The sequence below is a fragment of the Macrobrachium nipponense genome, chromosome 3 (assembly GCF_015104395.2).
Source record: "Macrobrachium nipponense isolate FS-2020 chromosome 3, ASM1510439v2, whole genome shotgun sequence".
NCBI lineage: Eukaryota > Metazoa > Arthropoda > Malacostraca > Decapoda > Palaemonidae > Macrobrachium > Macrobrachium nipponense.
Genome location: NC_087202.1, coordinates 71,270,479 through 71,290,348, shown reverse-complemented (window position 1 = coordinate 71,290,348; position 19,870 = coordinate 71,270,479). Strand labels below are relative to the sequence as shown.

The window sequence follows — 19,870 nt, the reverse complement described above, 5'->3', positions numbered from 1 at the left end:
TATAACTATTTCCTGCGTGTACTGAGTATCCATTAATACGTACCAAAAAGAAAAAAACGTGTCTGTCTTTCTTATTTTTCCTAGCGAATGCAACATTTTGCGGTACCTATTTGAAAGGGGAGGGGAGGTCGTCAAATTTCAGTTCGATTGCCTCCTTTGTTTCTTGTTTTGCCTTTGTCATAAAACTTGATATCCGGTCTTTGAAGTTGCAGTCTGTTCCACACACATTACATATATATATATATATATATATATATATATATATATATATATATATATATATATATATATATATATATATATATATATATTATACATAAAAATATAAATTCATAGCATATACACAAATCCATACATGCATACATATAAACATACATGTTCGTATACGTATACTCGTATATTTAACAATAAGGCGTTTTTTCATATTACAAGTAGCTTCGAGGGTGCAAACATTACGGTCTGTCGGGAAGGTTTTGGGACTGAACTATCTACTAGACTCAAACCCTTCGCTAACTGGTAGTGATTGACAACACTACTTGTTACCAGGCGTATAATTTATTGCTAAGGCAACGGAGGCAAAATGGAGTTTTCAGAACGGACTGGAATCAAGCTAAGATCTGTAGCCTAATGAAATGCAATTCCACCAGAACAAGATAAATCCTATGTTCTAAGAATTTCCGACGTGAGAGTAATAACAAATGACTGGGGTTTACGTCCATATCAAAACCATGACATGGACTTGAAGCTATATAATTTACCAATATGAATCACTTTCTTTAAATATATACAGAAGCAATAAAAATCAAGACTATATATATATATATATATATATATATATATATATATATATATATATATATATACATACATACATACATACAAGATAGTTCCCCATAGGTGCACGAAATCTTCTAGATAAACGCTACCCGGTATCAACTGCTATGCCCGCTATCTGCATGCAAACCAAAGAACAGAGGACGTGATGAGCGTTAGTTGGTTAGTAAATACGACAAATGACGCTTATTTTGTGGGGAGACGAGACTGTTCTTGAAGGGTTGGATTCACTGATATCACTAGCTGGTTCACTTAAGGTGGATTCTTGGATGAGCCCTATGCTTACGAGGCGTTCGTTTGGCGACCGCTGATTGGCTGGTGCCGAGAGATAGGCAGCTCCCAGCCAATCAGCTGCCGCTAAACAAACGTCTGATAGGTATAGGGCTCACCCAAGAATCTAACATAAGTGAACCAGCTATTGGAACCACTACACTCCCTCCTTGTCCATTATCCTAGTAGGGTGCCCTCTATCCGATATCAGACTGCCTTAGCTTCTAAGAATTCCTGGCCTGTTTTTATGGCTTTATAGTCATGGTGCTTATTTAGCGTAATGGGTGGATGGGGTTTTCTCCTTATTCTAGCACGCTGATGAGTGATGAGGCTTTCACGTTAGCCGAGATGTGTAAGAGACGGCTGTCGTCTCTTCTTTCGTACTTGGCTGCTATTCGGAAAATCAGCTTATCTATATATGTTTTTATATCTAATAAAAGGAGCCCATAAAAACACCAAAATATAGAGGGAAAAATACAGTATTTCAGAGACTGGTGTCTCCCTCTTCAGGTAGATGAATGAGAAAAGTTTACAGAAAAGGTGGTATTTATACCAAGAGATCTATCCACAGGTAGCCAATTTAGGACAGTCCCGCTAATAATCTTCCTTTAATCTTCTTAAGCGTTGGTTGATTAAAGGAAGATTATCAACGGGAGTGACCTAAATTGGCGTACCTGTGGATGGATCCCTTGGTATAAATACCACCTTTTCTGTAAACTTTTCTAATTCATCTACTTGAAGCGGGAATCAGCAGTCTCTAAAATATTGTAATTTTTCTCTCTATATTTTGGTGTTTTTATGGGCTCCTTTTATTAGATGGAATTCTGTTGTAACAGAACATTTTTACCAGTCATGTATATATATATATATATATATATATATATATATATATATATATATATATATATATATGATATATATATATATGTGTGTGTGTGTGTGTGTGTGTGTGTGTGTGTGTGTGGTGTGTACATATATACATACACACACACATATATATATAATATATATATATATATATATATATATATATATATATATGTATATATATATATATATATATATATATATATATATATATATATATATATATATATATGTAAACGAGATAAGAATCTCGTTTTTTTTTATTTGGTAAACGTGGAACCCCGAGCGGTAGGCAAACTGATACACAATCTCTCTCTCTCTCTCTCTCTCTCTCTCTCTCTCTCTCTCTCTCTCTCCAAGCAACCAACAGCTCGCGACCTCTCCTCTCTCTCTCTCTCTCGACAACCCCTCTCTCTCCATTCTAACAGGTCATCAAATGAGAGACTTGCATTACAAAAATACAACATTTATTTAACAATGGAAAGATAATAAATCAAGTCTCACAGACAAACTAACTTAGTTAAACCCCCAATATGTAAGTCTTAATCAGTAATTAGTCACACCAATCTCTTCCATATGGGACTCTCTGTCTCCCTAGGACTCTCGGTCCCCCCTTGCCAGAACACATAGTTCCTTCGCCAGAATCGTCTGTTACAAAGACAGAGAATGACTCATAAGCACACTAAAGTTTAAAGACAAAGTTTAAGGTCAAACACTCTTACAATGTGTAACAAGCCATCCCCTTTGGCTAAAGTAAAGGTAACACTTACCCATTCCCAACTCAGAATATTACGCACAGAAACAAATAAACTTTCGAAGAGCTATCCCCAGCATTCTGCCTTTCTCCCACAGACGTCTCTGAAAGTCTCCTATAGACTTGGCTAAGGACGCCATTATCAAAGGAAGAGGTGCACACGCACATATGAATGCACACTTCGTTAACGCCCCACGTTACTGGTTGCAGCCAGTTTCCCAAAGGCACTTTGAAAAGACCCATGAACTCGTGAACATTGACCCGCCTAACTATGCACTTTTCATATCACACCACCCAGAAATCATTTATCAGCTTTTCTCAGGTCGTTGCTTCGGCTCTGTCTCTATGCATTCCAAAAAGGTCACAACGAACATATTAAATATATTATTAATTACAACCCCTAGGACTCACACATATATATATATATATATATATATATATATATATATAATATTATATATATATATATGATGCATACAGCCAGAAGGGTGAACAGAAATGACTTGAACCAAGCCCTTTCTTGTATTTTTACACCTCATCAGGGTTCAGGTACAAGTGCCAAGAAAACAAATACAGTCACAAGAAGACTTGTGGCAAGACAAACGATGCTAAAATTACAAACAACGCTAGCAACTACCGCACAGTCCTAATGCTTAACAGCCTACTTGTTTTAAGATACCCTTCGTTAAAATTTCATAAACTTTGTATAAACCTAGGCTGATATTTAATAAATTAGCACAAGTCTTGTTTAATTATACAGGATTCTATTAAATTTCTTTTCACTAAATCTGTGCAAAACAATTTCCTTGGAGTCTGTCCAGTTAATACCATGATCACTATTAGTCAGACATGTTACCAGGTCTTATATTGTATTTGTGTTGTTTTAATCGAACTGCCAATGTCTTTCCACTTTGTCCTACGTAGGATTTATTAAAATTTGTACACGGAATCTTATCAATACATCCTGTTCCATTTCCAGGTGAATTTCTAATCAGCAAGTTTCTAATAGTTCCTAGCGTTTTGAACACAACATTAATACCTAGTGGCTTTTCTGGTCTCGGGATGTTATTAAAGCAAGTCTAAAAATGAAGCACTAAAAGATTTTTGTTTTCGAACTTTTCAGTTTTTGTCAATCCGTAAAACGTTTTTCGGGCTTTACAAAATGCGTTTTCAATAAAAACTGTTTGAGTACCTCAAATTGCCAGCAATTCACGTATCTTGTCAATTTCTTGATCTAAAAATTCCGGGCTGCTGACACGCAGTGCCCTTAAAAAAATAGCAGAATTTTGGTGATATCACGCCCTTATGATACGTCCACTTACGCAAATTCAGTCTTAAATTTCACTTTTGGAATACGATTAGAAGATTTGAGGTAAAAGGGGGCCATAATAAGAATCGGAAGAATGCAAGATGTGGACATTCGCAGAAGTAGACAGACGGTAAACACACATCACAGGGGGATGGTAGTTTTGTTGTGACAAAGGTTCAGTCAACAGGAAAGAAAAGAAGGATGAAAGGTTGACAAAAAATAATGAATAAATCGGAAGTCTTAGCACAAACGAGAAGGGGGAAGAAGCAGGAATCGCCGGATGGATGGTGTGAAGGAGGTACTGGAAAAGGAAGGGCCTTAATAATCCAGGAGGCACAGGGCATGAGCAAGATAAGCGAATGGGCTGTTCCTGTCGGTAGGTTCGATATGTTGCACGTGAATATTCTGTGTAAGTGTATGAAATGGCTATACTCTGTTTTTTTCCATCTGTCCACCCGCCTGCGGTGTTTGCGTATGGTAACACTGCGTCCCGGGCTTTAGATAGTTACGCTATGTGTAAATTTTAGGTAAATAAAAGGGTATATGGGTGTACATTTGCAACTGAATTCTAATAATTTACTGTATGCGAATTACACCGTTAATATTCGAAATAAAATGTTATTTTGTCGAATGTAAGCTGAATGTAACTACCTAAAGCCCAGGACGCAGTGTTACCATACGCAAGCACCACAGGCGGGTGGACAGATGGAAAAAAACCGAGTATAATGCTGAGGAAGTTTACCATACATAATGGTCATTCATTACTATTCAGTCATTAAAATATACCTGCAATAGTGGCACTTGTGATTGTTTTTTTCTGTTTTCTTTTTTTTCTCTGGAGCCATGCCCAGTTCAATGACACAGCTTGACAGAATGCATATACAATACAGACACAATTAAACAATTATACTCGGAAAAATATTTTAATCCAAGTACACCGGAGTTCATCTCGACGTACAATAAGAAAACAGTATAAATTAATAATTCAGTAGTTTTTCTACACATGAAACCTTAAAAGCAAGTTGGTTTAATCTCTTGTCAGTAGGAGGGTAGAGGCCTGTCGATGTGAGGTAGATAATGATTTGTAATTTACGTTTCCCCGCCACGGTCTTATTGTACTGCTTATTTAGAGACTACTTCTCTAAATCTTTAGAAGCTAACCACGGCCGAAGAAATAAGAATGATGGTCACGCTGAAGAAGCAATTCACACGAAAGACATGAAATCATTACACACGACTATTTGATGGGAATCGATGAATTCCTTTACTAAGGAATTATAAGTTTAATACAGCAAACCTGCGGTGAATTACGTGAAATTCTATATTTTCGATTATTAAATTTCGTCAAAATTTTGTTTTAATCAACTGTTTTTTCGGTTTCTTTTCAGGATACGGCCACAACTAAGCGTCTGCAGGGAGTGGAGAGAGAGAGAGAGAGAGAGAGGTGAAGAGAGATAGAAATACGGGAAAGAAGCGAGAAGGAAGAGGTTCGTTGTTGAAGAGTAACCAGCAAGAGGTTTAGTTCTTATTTCTTGCCTCGAATAACAGAATTATCAAGGACCGCGTGCAAGCAAGAATAAAGAATCAGAGTGAGTTGGAGGTCCTGATATTTCTATAACTGATATGTCCTATCAACTCAGGGAAAATGGTGTATTGCGTACAATAGTAAAACATCGCCTACAACTTTAGTGTTGAAATAGTAAATGTAGAGTATATTTTCCCAATGAAGTGAATACATATATATTCATATATATTTATAATTATAAAATCAACTATAAGTGCAGATTCATGTACAGTTACTTCATTATTGAGAAAAGTATCTTAAAAAATAAAAACAGCCTTTAGTGTTATATTTTCATAGAAAGAGTTGCATCCCAATTGTATATTTATATTTGATACAAGGTGTTCAGTTCAGCTTCAGGTTAAGAATTTTGAATTCAATAATTTATGATGAGATTATCTGTAAGAGTTTCTTAATATCTTTAAAAGTGCAAAAACTGTCCGACTTTAAAGACACTGATGTTAGTAATATCATCTTCTCGTTGATAAGCAAAATTAATGCACTAAAGTAACTAACACTGAAACCTTTGCAGTAATTCACAACAACCGAAAAAGTCCAAGTGATTCTGAAATCAACAAAATTTCCAAAGACAATGGATAGCAAATTTTATTGACAATTAAGCAAATGAAATCCATAACTAACGGTGAAACCTTTGCAGTAATTAACAGCTATCGAAAAAGCCCAAGTGACTTTACGATAAACATTTTACTAAGACAATGGGTAGCAAACATTACTGATAATTTTGAAAGTAAATGAAATCTTTTCCCTCCACGTGAGTGATCTCAATCTAAAACAAAGGCACCGATGATAATGCGACATAGTAGATGACCAACAGCCAATGACTGCATTTTTATTTTTTTGGATTTGATTTGAATACTCGCTGTATATTCAAAATGCGGTTCCTGGTGTGCCTTGTAATCATGGGGTGGTGCTGTTATGGAAGCAGAACTGAAGAGGGTGACAGAAAGGAGCGAGCAGAGGGTGAAGAGAGGACAATGGTCCTGAATCCCATCCCGTTCCATCCAGGATTCGGAGTGGAGTATCGACTGCTGCGTCCCCTAGATGATTGGGGCAATAGTGAAGCTGTGATTAGTGGTGAGGTCACGGATATTGGTGTTCCAGGCCCTGGGGACCGGAACGAATCAGTGATATTGGCAACGACTCCGTCGCTGATAAAAAGGCCAAAAAGTCGACAGGAGACTAAGCACGAGGGGCCCGAGAAAGGGAATAGCAATGACAAAAGTGCGAAATTCGCTGATTCCGCGTTAATTGCCTTGTATCATTTTCACCGTCCAGTTGAGAACGACATGATGGACGAAGATGAATTGGTCAATAAAACACAAGACAAAATAAAACACCTGAGTGAGAGTACAATCAACCGATATAAAACACAAATCGACGAGGAAAGTCCAAGCGATATATTCAGTCCCGACTTCACCATCTTATCATCCAAGTTATTCGTCCCATGCTGGTGGCTGACTGATGATGACAAGACACACATTCATACTAACCCATTGACAGTAGCTGTGATAGATGGACACAATCTAGAAGATCCCGACAGCCGAGATGAGGAAATTGTAGAGCAATATGGATACCATGTTTTTCTCTTAGCCAAAGAGGCGGAAGCTCGAGGTGAAACACGTGGGTATGCTAGTAAAACAGACAACAATGATATAAATAAAAAGAAAATGGAAGAGAAGGTCGCCCCGGCATGGAGAGCCGTGGAGGAACTACGTAGAATGTGGCATTCTGTCCCGATAGCGAGTTTCTCATCAGAAAGTTTCCCTGGCTCCTCTTCAATTTCTCCTTCGCCTTCTCCTCCTCCTCATCATCATCGAGTCTCATCTCCGGGAAGATCTGAACATCCTGGCGGAATGAAACCTAAAACTTTTTCCGATATTAATGATAGGAAGGAGGGTAAAAGAGAGACAAATCTTGACACCACCTCCACACCGGCAAGAGGAGAACCCTTCGAGAAAGGAGGAGGAAGTGAAAAGAAATCGAAACACACCAACAAAGGAGGCCAACTCGTAGTAGAAAAAGAGCACACGAAAGAAGTTGACGAAAGAGATTTTTACGACGGTATTTGTTACCGAGATTCAAATGGATCTGAGACTGAATCGCAGAAATTAATTCCCCTAAATGAAGAATTTTATTCTCCTTTCAATATTTCGGATGATTTGTTCCCGGGATCTCTCCATCCGAGCATACACGAAGAGTACCTTTACGATCCCTCCGCCTCCCCCTGGCATCAACTTCGATTCGTTTCATATTTCCATTCTGTAAACACTGGCTTCCTCAAGTACCCGATTCTGACGGCCACAACGTTTCACCCAACAACAGAAATGTGTATGAAAATCAAAACTGACTCTCATGAGAGCTTTTCTCCTTCGTCATCAAAGAATGGTGAGAGTCCTGCTGGTGCAAAATCGGGAACACTGCCCAAACCTGATCTATCCCAGAATGTGGCTATCGACGTAGCACCTTTACTACGAACGTGGTTGAAGTATGCTGACCCATTTACTCGACGCAACCCCAAGGTTGCAATCATAGTGCTTAAATCAAACACGTCAACCAACAAACGAGAAACTTCTCCTCAGAATTTCCGTTCAAAGGAAGAACAAACAGAGCTCCACTCTCAAGAACCGAGTGAAGAAAAGTCGCACCAAAATGAAACAAGCAATCCACACAGACCGAATTCTGCCCCGGGCGGAACTGTGGCAGGTGGCAAAAGAGCCATCCATATTCTCCCGTCCTTTCCCACCAACGACTCTTTATCAGAGTCTCCTCTCTCCTCCCCGTTCCTCGACAGAGCCATAAAGGAGGATGAATTTAAAGACTCGCCCGAGTGTTTCCTGCGTCTCTCGCCGCCAACTCTGACGATCAACTATCGTCTTGACAGTAAGTGGCCTCATTATCTTGAACCAGTTGGCGTTGGGGGGAGGTCCTCAAAATAGGGACAGATTCAGGGGCTGGGATGAGGGGCGAAATAAGATTGAGCCATTTTGTGACAGAGGGTGATTCAAGATGTGGACGTGTATGGAAGAGGGCGAGGAAAAGGCGAATTTCATCTTTTTTGGGATCAGATATAACTGATTAGGACAGGTATAATCTATATTTTAGTTTTAGTTTGTTTTTACAAAGTAGTGAAATGTGATGTACTTTTTAAAACTAATGAATGTTACTGTTTGATCGACAATTCACCATAATCACTCATGTGTTACATATAATTTCCATAATAATAATTAATTGCACAACCATGAAATTATGAATGAAATATAAAAAAATATAAACTACTGTCAAACCGCACCATTATATCACAAACTAATGTTATCAAAATACAATTGAGTTACTATACACATGATGAGAAAAAGATCACCAATAATATTGCATTTACCAGTTTGTTGTGGGGTAAACATGGACAACATTCTTTCCTTTTTACAAGCGCTTTTTTGTAATTCTTACTATAAAAACACCAAAGATTTTAAATTTCTAATTCCACTCTTCTACGTTGCATGCTAAGGTTCATTTGGTAACATAACATTGCAGAAAGGCAGTCATTTTCACCTCCTTCTATCAAGGATTAGTCATATATCTTCCACAGCAATATATAAAATGTTGAAATGAATTCTTTCTGCTTCAATCTAAAAAAAATCACTTTCGCTACATATCACTAATTACATCGTTCTCCTTTCTTTCATCTTTTTGTTACACGTGATAATGCAAGTGGAAAACTGTATCATCGGTGGGATCTTCAAATTGCAACTTTGAGAAAAGCCTCATTTGGTCACACAAGGAAATTTATAGTTAATTCTTGGAGCATTTTGCTAAAGGCTTCTCTATTTCATACTAAACGAGACCAAAGGCGAGAGCATGATTACTTGACGTGGCGAAATGTTCCGTTAAAACTTCAGAGAAGTATTACTTTTACCGAGTTCTAAGAATTCTGAACTTGAGGTGGCAATAATTGTTCGTAATAAGAATATCTTCTAGTGTTTCAAAATGGCTATTAGAAGTCTCTGGGTTTTTTCATCCTTCCTGTAATACAGGAAAGGGCCCTGCGCGGACTAATATGTATGTGCAAAATTTATTTACGAAAATTGTGTATGCGCAAGTAGAGAGAGAGAGAGAGAGAGAGAGAGAGAGAGAATTATGAATGATAAAAATATTGCAATAATAATAATAATAATAATAATAATAATAATAATAATAATAATAATAATAATAATAATAAATAATGTTCTAAAGGGTCCACAAAAATACAAAGTGTAAAAAGTCCGTGTATAATTTTGAAGACTTTACAGAAAGCTTTCGAACCCTTCCCTGAAGATGAACCCAGAGGGAAGGGTTCGAAAGCTTTCTGTAAAGTCTTCAAAAGTACTACATGACCTTTGTACACTTTGTAGTTATTGTGGACCCTTTAGAACATAATATATACTCTCGTGATAAGAGAGTTTTTCCCTACTAAATAATAATAATAATAATAATAATAATAATAATAATAATAATAATAATAATAATAATAACATAATAATAAATAATAATATTTTATTATTATTATTATTATTATTATTATTATTATTATTATTATATTATTATTTATTATTATTATTATTATTATTATTACCCTATGGCGAGCAGGGAGTTCCCGGTGAGCAACAAAAGGCAGCGACGTATTTTACTATTAAAGGTCACAGGTTGATTTTGTGCTTTGTATGGAAATATGAAAAAAACAGATAGACATCAAGCGTTTGTCATACATTACTGAGACAATGATGCCATTTCAGAAAGAAGAGTAAAACTGAAACAAGGAACAGTTTAGTGAATATAGATGAAGATTAATGATAGCGTTGGAATGAGCATAAAGCCAAGCGTACAGTGTCCCCCGAGAAACCTGTAGAATTCAACGAGATCTCAATTCATTACTCCAGTATTTCTTTACCTGCCAAACACAAGACTGGTCACTATTTCTTTACCTGTCAAACACTAGACTGGTTGAACACGAGTCCTGAATATTATCGTTAAACAATTTAATCAGATCTCTTGAGCGTACTTTGATATTGCAGTTTTCTGAAGTATTTATACACTGAATAATTCTGCTGATAACTGAATATATGAGGCTACCTCGTCGATATGACAATGACAACTTTCCACTGATCCTGAAAACCACAACATCAGTGACAAAACCCTTGATACACTAACCAACTGCACGAGATGCTAAACAGGCCGATAATACATAGCATTAAAACATTAAAACGATAAACGAGCCCAGCCTACATATTTTTTATTTTCCTAAAGAATGTCACTGTCAGTGGATCGACAAGATAATTGCTTTTGTTATGCTCACCCAATAACAGGTGATTATGTTCACAGATGCAAAATAGTTTAGATCCCCAAATATTGTAGCGTCAATTAATTACCTCAGCTTATTGTTGCACGAGTTTTCTAATGCACGAGTTTTCTAATAATAGAAATATCTTTGTTCTAATAAGGATTAGACATTATCTACAATTGCAAATTAAAAAAATGTCTGAAATACATTTTATTATACTGAAATTGAAAAAAATCATTTACCTGTAACTACATTTCCCTTCACTTCTTTATTGCTTTTTGTTATATGTGATAATCTGAATGCCAAAAATGTATCATAGGCTGGATCTTCAAACTGCAACTTTAAGAAAAGTCTTATTTTGTCAAGAAAGGAAATTCATTGTTACATCTGGGAACATTGTGCTAAAGGCTTTGCGTCCTTTATTTCATGCTAAATGGGACCGCAAACGAGAACATTATTTTTGGATGTAAAAAACTGCTTTCAACTAACACTTTTGAGGAGTATTACCCTTTGCGGAGTTCACAGAATTCTAAACTTGAGGTGGCAATGGCAATCATTTTTCCCACGGATATAGTTTCATTTTATTTTGGCCAGAAACGTTACCAGTTAGATGTCAGAAAAATAAATCAAGATAAATTTTAAGTTAACGCTAACTCAAAAGAATAAAGCTCTTTTCCAGAAGTTGCGTGAAAAAATCCCATTGGTCCCAGTGAAGTATGAAAATCATTGTTTCCATAAATCTCTGTCTGCATTGTTAGAATTAACAAAGGAAAATAGAATTAGTTAAAGCTTTTAACCCCATCCTGCACAGCATATATGTCAGACATTTAAAAACGAAACAAAAGAATCTCAGTAATCCTTTCTAATGCCCTTTGTCTTTCCTTTTTCTGTCAAATTAATCCTAGTCATCTATTTTAATCCCAAAATTAGTGAACTATGTGGCCATTATAATGGTTAAATACTACTCAAAGTATATCCAAGTTTAACCAGACCACTAAGCTGATTAACAGCTCTCCTAGGGCTGGCCCAAAGGATTAGATATTAGTATGGGGCTAAGAACCAATTAGTTACCTAGCAACGGGACCTACAGCTTATTGTGGGATCCGAACCACATTATATCGAGAAATGAATTTCCTATCACCACATGTAAATTCCTGTTTCCTCATTGGCAGCAGCGGGAAGCGAACTCGGGCTACCAGACTGATAGACGAGTACGCAACCCACCAGAAACCAATTCCTCTCATTCAACGTTGGCAAAGCGGGGAATCGAACTCGGGACTACCAAATCGGTAGGCAAGCACGTAACCCACTCGTCCAACGAAGAACTTAAATACTATTCCAATTTAGTTTGTTATCTGTAAAACCGAGTAATCATTCTTACCACTGTATGTAGTCTGATTCAAAATGTTTTAGAGTGGAAGAATTATATATGATATATATATATATATATATATATATATATATATATATATATATGCAAATACATTATATACAGGACACAATATAGATAGGTAATATATATATATAGATAGGTATATATATATATATATATATATATATAATATATATATATATATATATATATATATATATATAGTTACTCTACAAACACAAATTCCGTGCGTAAAAAGTTATTACTTCCATGGAGGACCTCAGTGATACGGAAGGTTCAAAATGGAGTCCGTTTTTCCTTGCTTCCAAAGGATAGTCTTCCTTCATCTTCATGGAACCAATGATGAAAAGACACCTATTTATGACTGAGAGGGCACAACCTCATACAGCAGCTCCCAAGTGTCAATTGATTTGGAAAATAATCATGTGAAATTAACTAAAATTAATGGTGTTAAAGTGAAAATTGACCAGGTGACAAGAAAAGTTCAACAGTTAGGATTACAAGCCCCTTTACACCCTCAGTTGCCCGTCAGTAGCAGAGAAAGAGTGACAGTAGCAACTTCTGGCGAGTCGTTGATAGCCAAAAGGGAAATGGGAAAAAACTTGAGAAAAATCTGGCAAAAAGTCTACGGGGATTCCATAACGTATTTAACTACCTTGAAAAAACATCGATCTTTGGGAGCAGGGATCGACAGAGGGAAAATAAACTTCAATAGCAGAAAAATCTGTTTTTTAGCCTCAAATGACGAGATGTTTAGTTGTGCATGTCTCCCGAGGAGAACTGCAAGCTGTCAGTATATCTAATGATACTTGGTCGGCTCCCCCATCTAAGGAGGGCTGAACAATATATGCAAAACTGATTATGTTTTGTTTTTATCTCCCCCTTCAGCATGGTGATAAAAGGAAAGAGGTAACCGCTTAAGTGGAAGACAGAGAGATAGTTGAAGGATTCGGTCGTTAGACGTCAGGGAGCGAAACAGGGAAAATAAACGCCAATCAACGTGACTGACAATTACTGTCGTTCTGTTCAGAGAGAATCGTCGGAGCTGGAAGTGTCACAACGATGTTGGGCTTTGCTAAGAAACTCTGCCAAGGGTACCAAGAAGTTTATAAACACACGATACATCGTCGTGCTCGCCTATCTATTCGGTAGTGGCGAGTTCGATTCCCCGCTCTGCCAATGTAGAATCAGAGGAATATATTTCTGGTGATTAGAAATTCGTTTGTCGATATAATGCGGTTCGGATCCCGCAATAAGCTGTAGGTCACATTGTTAGGTAACCAATTGATTCCTTGCCAAGTAAAAATTTCTAATCTAATATCTTATACTGCATCGTTTGAACCACACATAATGTGGTACTAAAAAGTTGGGGGTACCCTGGAGTAGAAGTTCTCCTCTTTTTCAGTTTTCTGTAAAAGAATACTGAGATATCTTTGTCTGGCCGTCCGCAGTTATTCTGTCCGCCCTCAGATCTCAAAAACTACTGAGGCTAGAGGATTGCAAATTGGTATGTTGCTCAGCCATCCTCCAATCATCAACCATACCAAATTGTAGCCCTCTAACCACAGTAGGTTTTATTTTGTTTAAGGTTAAAAGTTAGTTCTGATTTTGCGTTTGGCAACGCTATAGCACAAGCCACCATGGCTGAAAGTTTCATGGGCCGCGGCAATTACATCATGATACGCTGTACTGACAACTTGATTTCTTCGGCGCATTTTTTACTTGTTTTTAATCAATCCAGACATTCCTTTGTTTCGTGATTATTGCAGCATATGGCACAGATTATCAACCCTATTGCAACAGTCCTGGTGGTTCCATAGCACTGACCACGGAAGCACCTGAGAGGCTCCAGTGAGTACCCCTCTCTGTGGGGTACTATCCCCATATCTCAAGTCTCACTTAGCTTGGAATTTGTCCTCTGAAGTTGGCGAGAATTCTTAACGGTGCTCTATGTAAAATTGTACGCATCTTTTGCGTCGACGATGTAGGGAAGACTTAGCAAGGATTCCAGAAGGAGATAGATCGGGTTTGAGCAGACAATGGCCTCGTTTGAGTTGTTCATTGGGGTGTAAGAGTTGAGCGTCGGTGCTGGAGTCTAGGAGGTCGACTGTTGCTCTACCCTTTGAAGTGATGGTAAATTCTCCCCCGTGATTTGGTCTTGCTGGGATTCTAATGAAAGGATCACTCTTCGTAAGGGCAACAATTCCAGCATATGATGTCCGCCCTTCGGAAGGTAGGGCTCGACTTTTCGACTAAGGTCATTGGCTCGTGTCGGTGACTGGAGGAGGAAGGGCTTAGGACCTCAAAGGCCGATGAGGGGAGTTTGCGAGAAGGAAGAGGAAGAGGAGGTAACAGAATTCAGCAATGGATCCCTGGTTGATTCCATGCTCCTCTTCGCTGATGGAGGGCGAGTTTCATCGGTGAAATAACAAGCAGGCAGCAGTCGTTTCTTCCTACCTGAAGTCATAATTCCCAAGACCCTCTCACAACTATAACTCTTGCAACCGTGGAGGAAATCCGAATAAATAGCAGTGAAAAGTTGAGTGATCCAGCTGTGAAACTGCCAGACCACTGAGGGAGTAATTCATGACCGGTGGGGGGGTCCTACTAAGTCAGGCCTGGAAAAAATATAGACTAGACAATACAAGGTCTATGGAAAAGCTACTCATGTTAACTTGTAACTACATGTTTTCAAGCTATCGCTAGATGAAAATACGCATAACTGCTTTATTATCAAGGCTTACAGAAGCTGTAGACTCTTGCGTTTAGAGGGGGAACTGAACTACCTAAAGTGTGATGTTAAGATTTTCAGCTACCCTGATCACTGGTGGGACAAGGATCATAGCAAACGCCCCGGCCAAAAAAATAGGGAAAAACAAAGAACAGAAAAACTATAGAAATTGCCAACAATGGCATGATTAAACCTCTCAACTGGCGGAACTCTTAAAAAATACTATAAGGAGCAATGCAATAAAAAAAAAACCTAGCCTGGAGAAGGGGAGGGGAGGAAAGGGGGATATACGTTGTAACATATAGAATGTGAGGCGACCAATTTCGAATAGATCAGCGAAACATGCAAAGAAACAGCATAGACAGAACAGCGCAGATATTTCAATCGGGCCCCATCTTTGACAAAACAATGCTGAGAAAGGAATCGCAAAATGGAGTGGGATGAAATGAATTTCAGATTTCACAGAACAAACAAACCACACGATTCATAGCAGAAAAGGCATAGCAAAAACGCTCTCATAACGTCATCCAAGACGACCATGAAAGGAAATATAAGAAACAACTCTGAGGATTTTGCCACGCGACAGATAGTTTACGAAGTCGTGGAGAGAAAGTCAAATGAACACGTGGAAAGGATTAACCAAGCCAATAAACACCTACGAGGAGAAAAGATGCAGCTAAGGTTACAAGGTGACTAATGCAAAACGAGACCCAATATCCAGTTCATGGTCTTGGATTAGGAGAGGAAATCGCTCCTACAGATGGAGGCAGACTGGCCTCTGGAACTTGAAGAAAACATTAAGGTGTTTTTTGAAAGAAAATATATATAATATATATATACTATATTATAATATATATATATATATATATAATTATTTATATATATACTATATATATACATCATATATATATATATTATATTATATATCATTATATTATATATTATATATAATGTGTGTGTATGTGTGTATACGAAATATAAAAATACCATATCGTGCTTCTAAGTTATCAACAGAATGGTCCATAGTAATATTCTTGTGTACCAAGACGAAATATATTGGTAGAAATATTCCTATCAATAAGTTTCGTCTTGCTAAACAAGAATATTAATGTGGATCCTTCTTTATATATATATATATATATATATATATATATATATATATATATATATATATATATATATATATATATATATATATATATATATATATATATATATATATTATATATATATATATTATATATATATATATATATATATATATATATATATATATATATATATATATATATATATATATATATATATATATATATATATATGCTTTTCAAGTTTTCAAAGAACACAGCATGCACTTGCCTTTTTCTGTTTTTATGAGAAATCCCTACATATATACTATATGCCAATATATCCTGCTCGTACTGCATGACCCTTGAATGGGGAACATTCATCTCTCGTATGATTCCTAAGATTTCCAATATCACTTTCCTTGAAAGCTCGAGACCGGAATGATTGACGCGGTTTGATCAGCGAAAAGATTTCATCTGAAGTTTCCTCGGAAGATTTATTTTCGCAAAAGAAGATGGCCTTTTTTTTTATTGTAGTCAAATACATATAGCTTCAAGTATGTATGCTGGTGGAAAGTAATCATCTATATTTATTTTTATGTTCTTTTTTTTTTAGGTTATTAATGATGTCCTTATGGCTAAGCGTAATATTTAAAGTATCATTATGAAAAATTAATCAATACATTTCGGCATTACAATTTTATTTTATAACCATTAATCCTTCTTTTAAACGTAATCGCATTACTGCAAGTTCATTTCTTGCTTTATTCTCCAGTTCTGAATTCATTCTTCATATTTTTGTGCATCCTATTCCTCCTTAATGCATATTTTCTATCTTTCGTTTCACATATTTTCTAAACGTAAGGATTGCAGTAACGTGTTAAAACATTTGCCTTAACCCTGAACCGTCATAGATATTTTCTGTATAATGTTCCATTTCTCTTAATCAATCTCGTACTTATTGCCTTCATGTCATCAGTCCCAAAATGGTCAACTGTTGTATGGAATTCGAAAAGTGCAATGTGCATACAAATTGATTTTACGTACCATGTGTTCTGAAATGTAAAAGAAGGTGACCTCCTCTGAAAACTGTCTGTAAGATCAGACGTATGACACTGAGTACGAGCTTTGTTATGCAGGGCGAAATGGGCCAAGAAGATGATTAACTGTTCCTAAGGTGCCAAAATTATGGTGGTTATAGCACCGAAAATAGATTAATACCTAATATAATTTACATTCATACAATTCTCTCTTACAATTATGTGTAAAAAGAGAATTCATTGACAAAAATTTCGTAGAAAAGAGTGAAGACAACTTTTCAACAAACACATATTCAACTATATGTTAGTATGGATGGTGGAAAAACTGCACTGGAGGACTCACATAAGTGCGTGTGAGTAAATGTCACCAATGATTGTAGTATGGAGACCTGAATCACTATGGCAACTATGCAAAATGTCAGGCACATGAATGACAGGGGAAAAGCTACCTGGGATTTTCGAACGATTTGCCTAGTCCTTTTATCCTTCGAGAAAGAGTGGTCGTTGAACTTCAGTAAAAGAGAAGTTGCCAGTTTGTTCCGAGGAATCGAATGGTCTGAGTGGATCATCCGAGACCGAGTCGGACTACCTAAGTCCAATTCCAACCTCATGATTCCAATTCTGAATTTGTGCCCGATTCAGTACTATATTTTAAAAAGTCCAAGTTTCAGATTTCTATCACGACCAAACAATCAATGCCAAGATAGTTAACCGAAATAATAAAATCCTTACAAGTAACTATGTTACAGAAATTAACATCGTTTGACTGCATCAGTAATCAAATCACAGATGATACTTAAATCGCAGCTCTGTAAATTCTTCAGTCGTTCCCCTAATAACAAAATGGGCACCCGTAATATCATGCAGTTTCTGAAGGTATTTCCACTCATCAATAAATACACCATTGCTACAACTTCTATGATAATTTTACATCCCCTGACAGGTTTTGAATGTAAATGCTTAATTGCTCCGTGATTTCACCAGCTTATACTGACGAGGTGCATACTCTACAATACAATACTTCTGGTACTATGATTTACAGGCAATTCTACACAATGCAAAAAAATGGCGATTTTAAGGACATAACGAGAATTCATGGTGACTTTGCTATTGATACAGCTAGCACGTTCCAAATCTACTAAAGAGAAAATCACCTGATTAAATAAATAAAAAAAGTATTCACACTGGAGCCTTATTCTGTGTTTAATGGAATCGAGCACCATTCGGACCTTACAAAATTAACATCCTAAATATTGATGTAGTATACCCAGACCTCGAAAACATAAACTCTAATATGAAATGACACGCATTGAAGATTAATAAAAGAAAAAAAATGAAAGATCGAGCGATGCTGAGTGGGCGAAAGACAGAAATGTCATAGCTGAAGCGATCACTTACTTGTTTATCTATTGTAATTATCTATTTACTTAATACTCTATCAAAAAGGCATGTATTTCGTTACTAAAACTCTTCTTATTATTCTTCCCTTTAAGCTGGAATTCTACGACATCGCCTCTAATTTTTTTAAGGCAATCATAGAAAATACCAAAAAATAAATAAATAAATAAATAAAAAATTGGGATGATTGGCACTCTTCACCTGCAAATATTTATGTAATGAAATACAGGCTGAGAAGTAATATGACAAATACAAATTGCTTGACCCCAGTTCCGACAACGTTGGCAGCACAAGGCTTCAAAGTATAGTGTTTCCACCGGAAATGATGATTACGTGCAATCTCTTCAGAAGCAACCTCGTGATTGCTTCTAATTAGATATAGTGAGTATGTAAAAGCAGAATTCGTGTAACTACGTTATTCAATTCACAAATCTTAAAGATATCAATTATTAATTGTGCAGCATGATTATGCACATGCAGAGAGAGAGAGAGAGAGAGAGAGAGAGAGAGAGAGAGAGAGAGAGAGAGAGAGAGGGAGAGAGATGAAAACCGAGAGGAGAGTGGAGAGGAGGAGTTGGGAGAGAAGAGTAAAACGTCCCTTGTCAACGTTTTTAAATTTCTTTAAGTTTTATAAATTAACCCACATAATGTAGACAAGCATGGAGCTTTAATAATAGCCGAATTTTTCTTGGACGTTTCTCTCCCATTCAGAGCAACAACGTATTACTAAAATTAAAAACTAGCATAAACTAAGGACAACTAAGCCCGAAACTAATTTCCACATGGAGCAGCAAGGTTCCTTTATATTAGTCCGATACCCAAGGCATCACCTCAGCAGAAAGAAAATCGTCCACCACCTAAAGAAGATGATATATGTACGTTGCAATGCTTCACACGTTCTAATAAACGGAGTCTCTAAGTCCAACGCCAGCTGGGACACAATGCATAGCCTAGATGATTTTATGATGGACCGCGGTGAGGGAGGGCTGGCTATTTATTATGTCTGGATATAGAAGCTAAATAAAATTAGATTATATACGGACAGACTGATAACTCTTTTAAAAAAAATAATAACCAAAGATTTCAGAGTAAAATCCAATTTGTGAAGTAAAAAAAAAATATTTTGAAAAGAAAATCACTTATTTCGCAGATGGAAGCCCAAACGTAAGGTAAGATCTATTAACATGAAAGGGTGTGAGTACTAAATGTCAACTGTAAAATCAAAGAGTTGCAACAGTCCAAGGTATTTTCCGTTTCAAATAATTCTGATAAAAAGTAACAGTGAGCAAAAGCAGTCTGTTACTCTTCAGTGTA

At 36.7% G+C, this 19,870-nt stretch overlaps 1 protein-coding gene across 1 annotated transcript in view; it reads left to right on the top strand.

Moving 5' to 3' along the window:
• Positions 1-5,911: 5,911 nt before the first annotated feature.
• Positions 5,912-19,870, top strand: part of LOC135221802 (tyrosine-protein kinase receptor-like) — a 1,041,187-nt gene continuing 1,027,228 nt past the window's right edge. Inside the window, exon 1 of the mRNA XM_064259659.1 lies at positions 5,912-8,496. Within this exon, the coding sequence (XP_064115729.1) occupies positions 6,489-8,496 (2,008 nt within the window). The 5' untranslated portion in view covers positions 5,912-6,488. The remainder of the gene's footprint in view (positions 8,497-19,870) is intronic.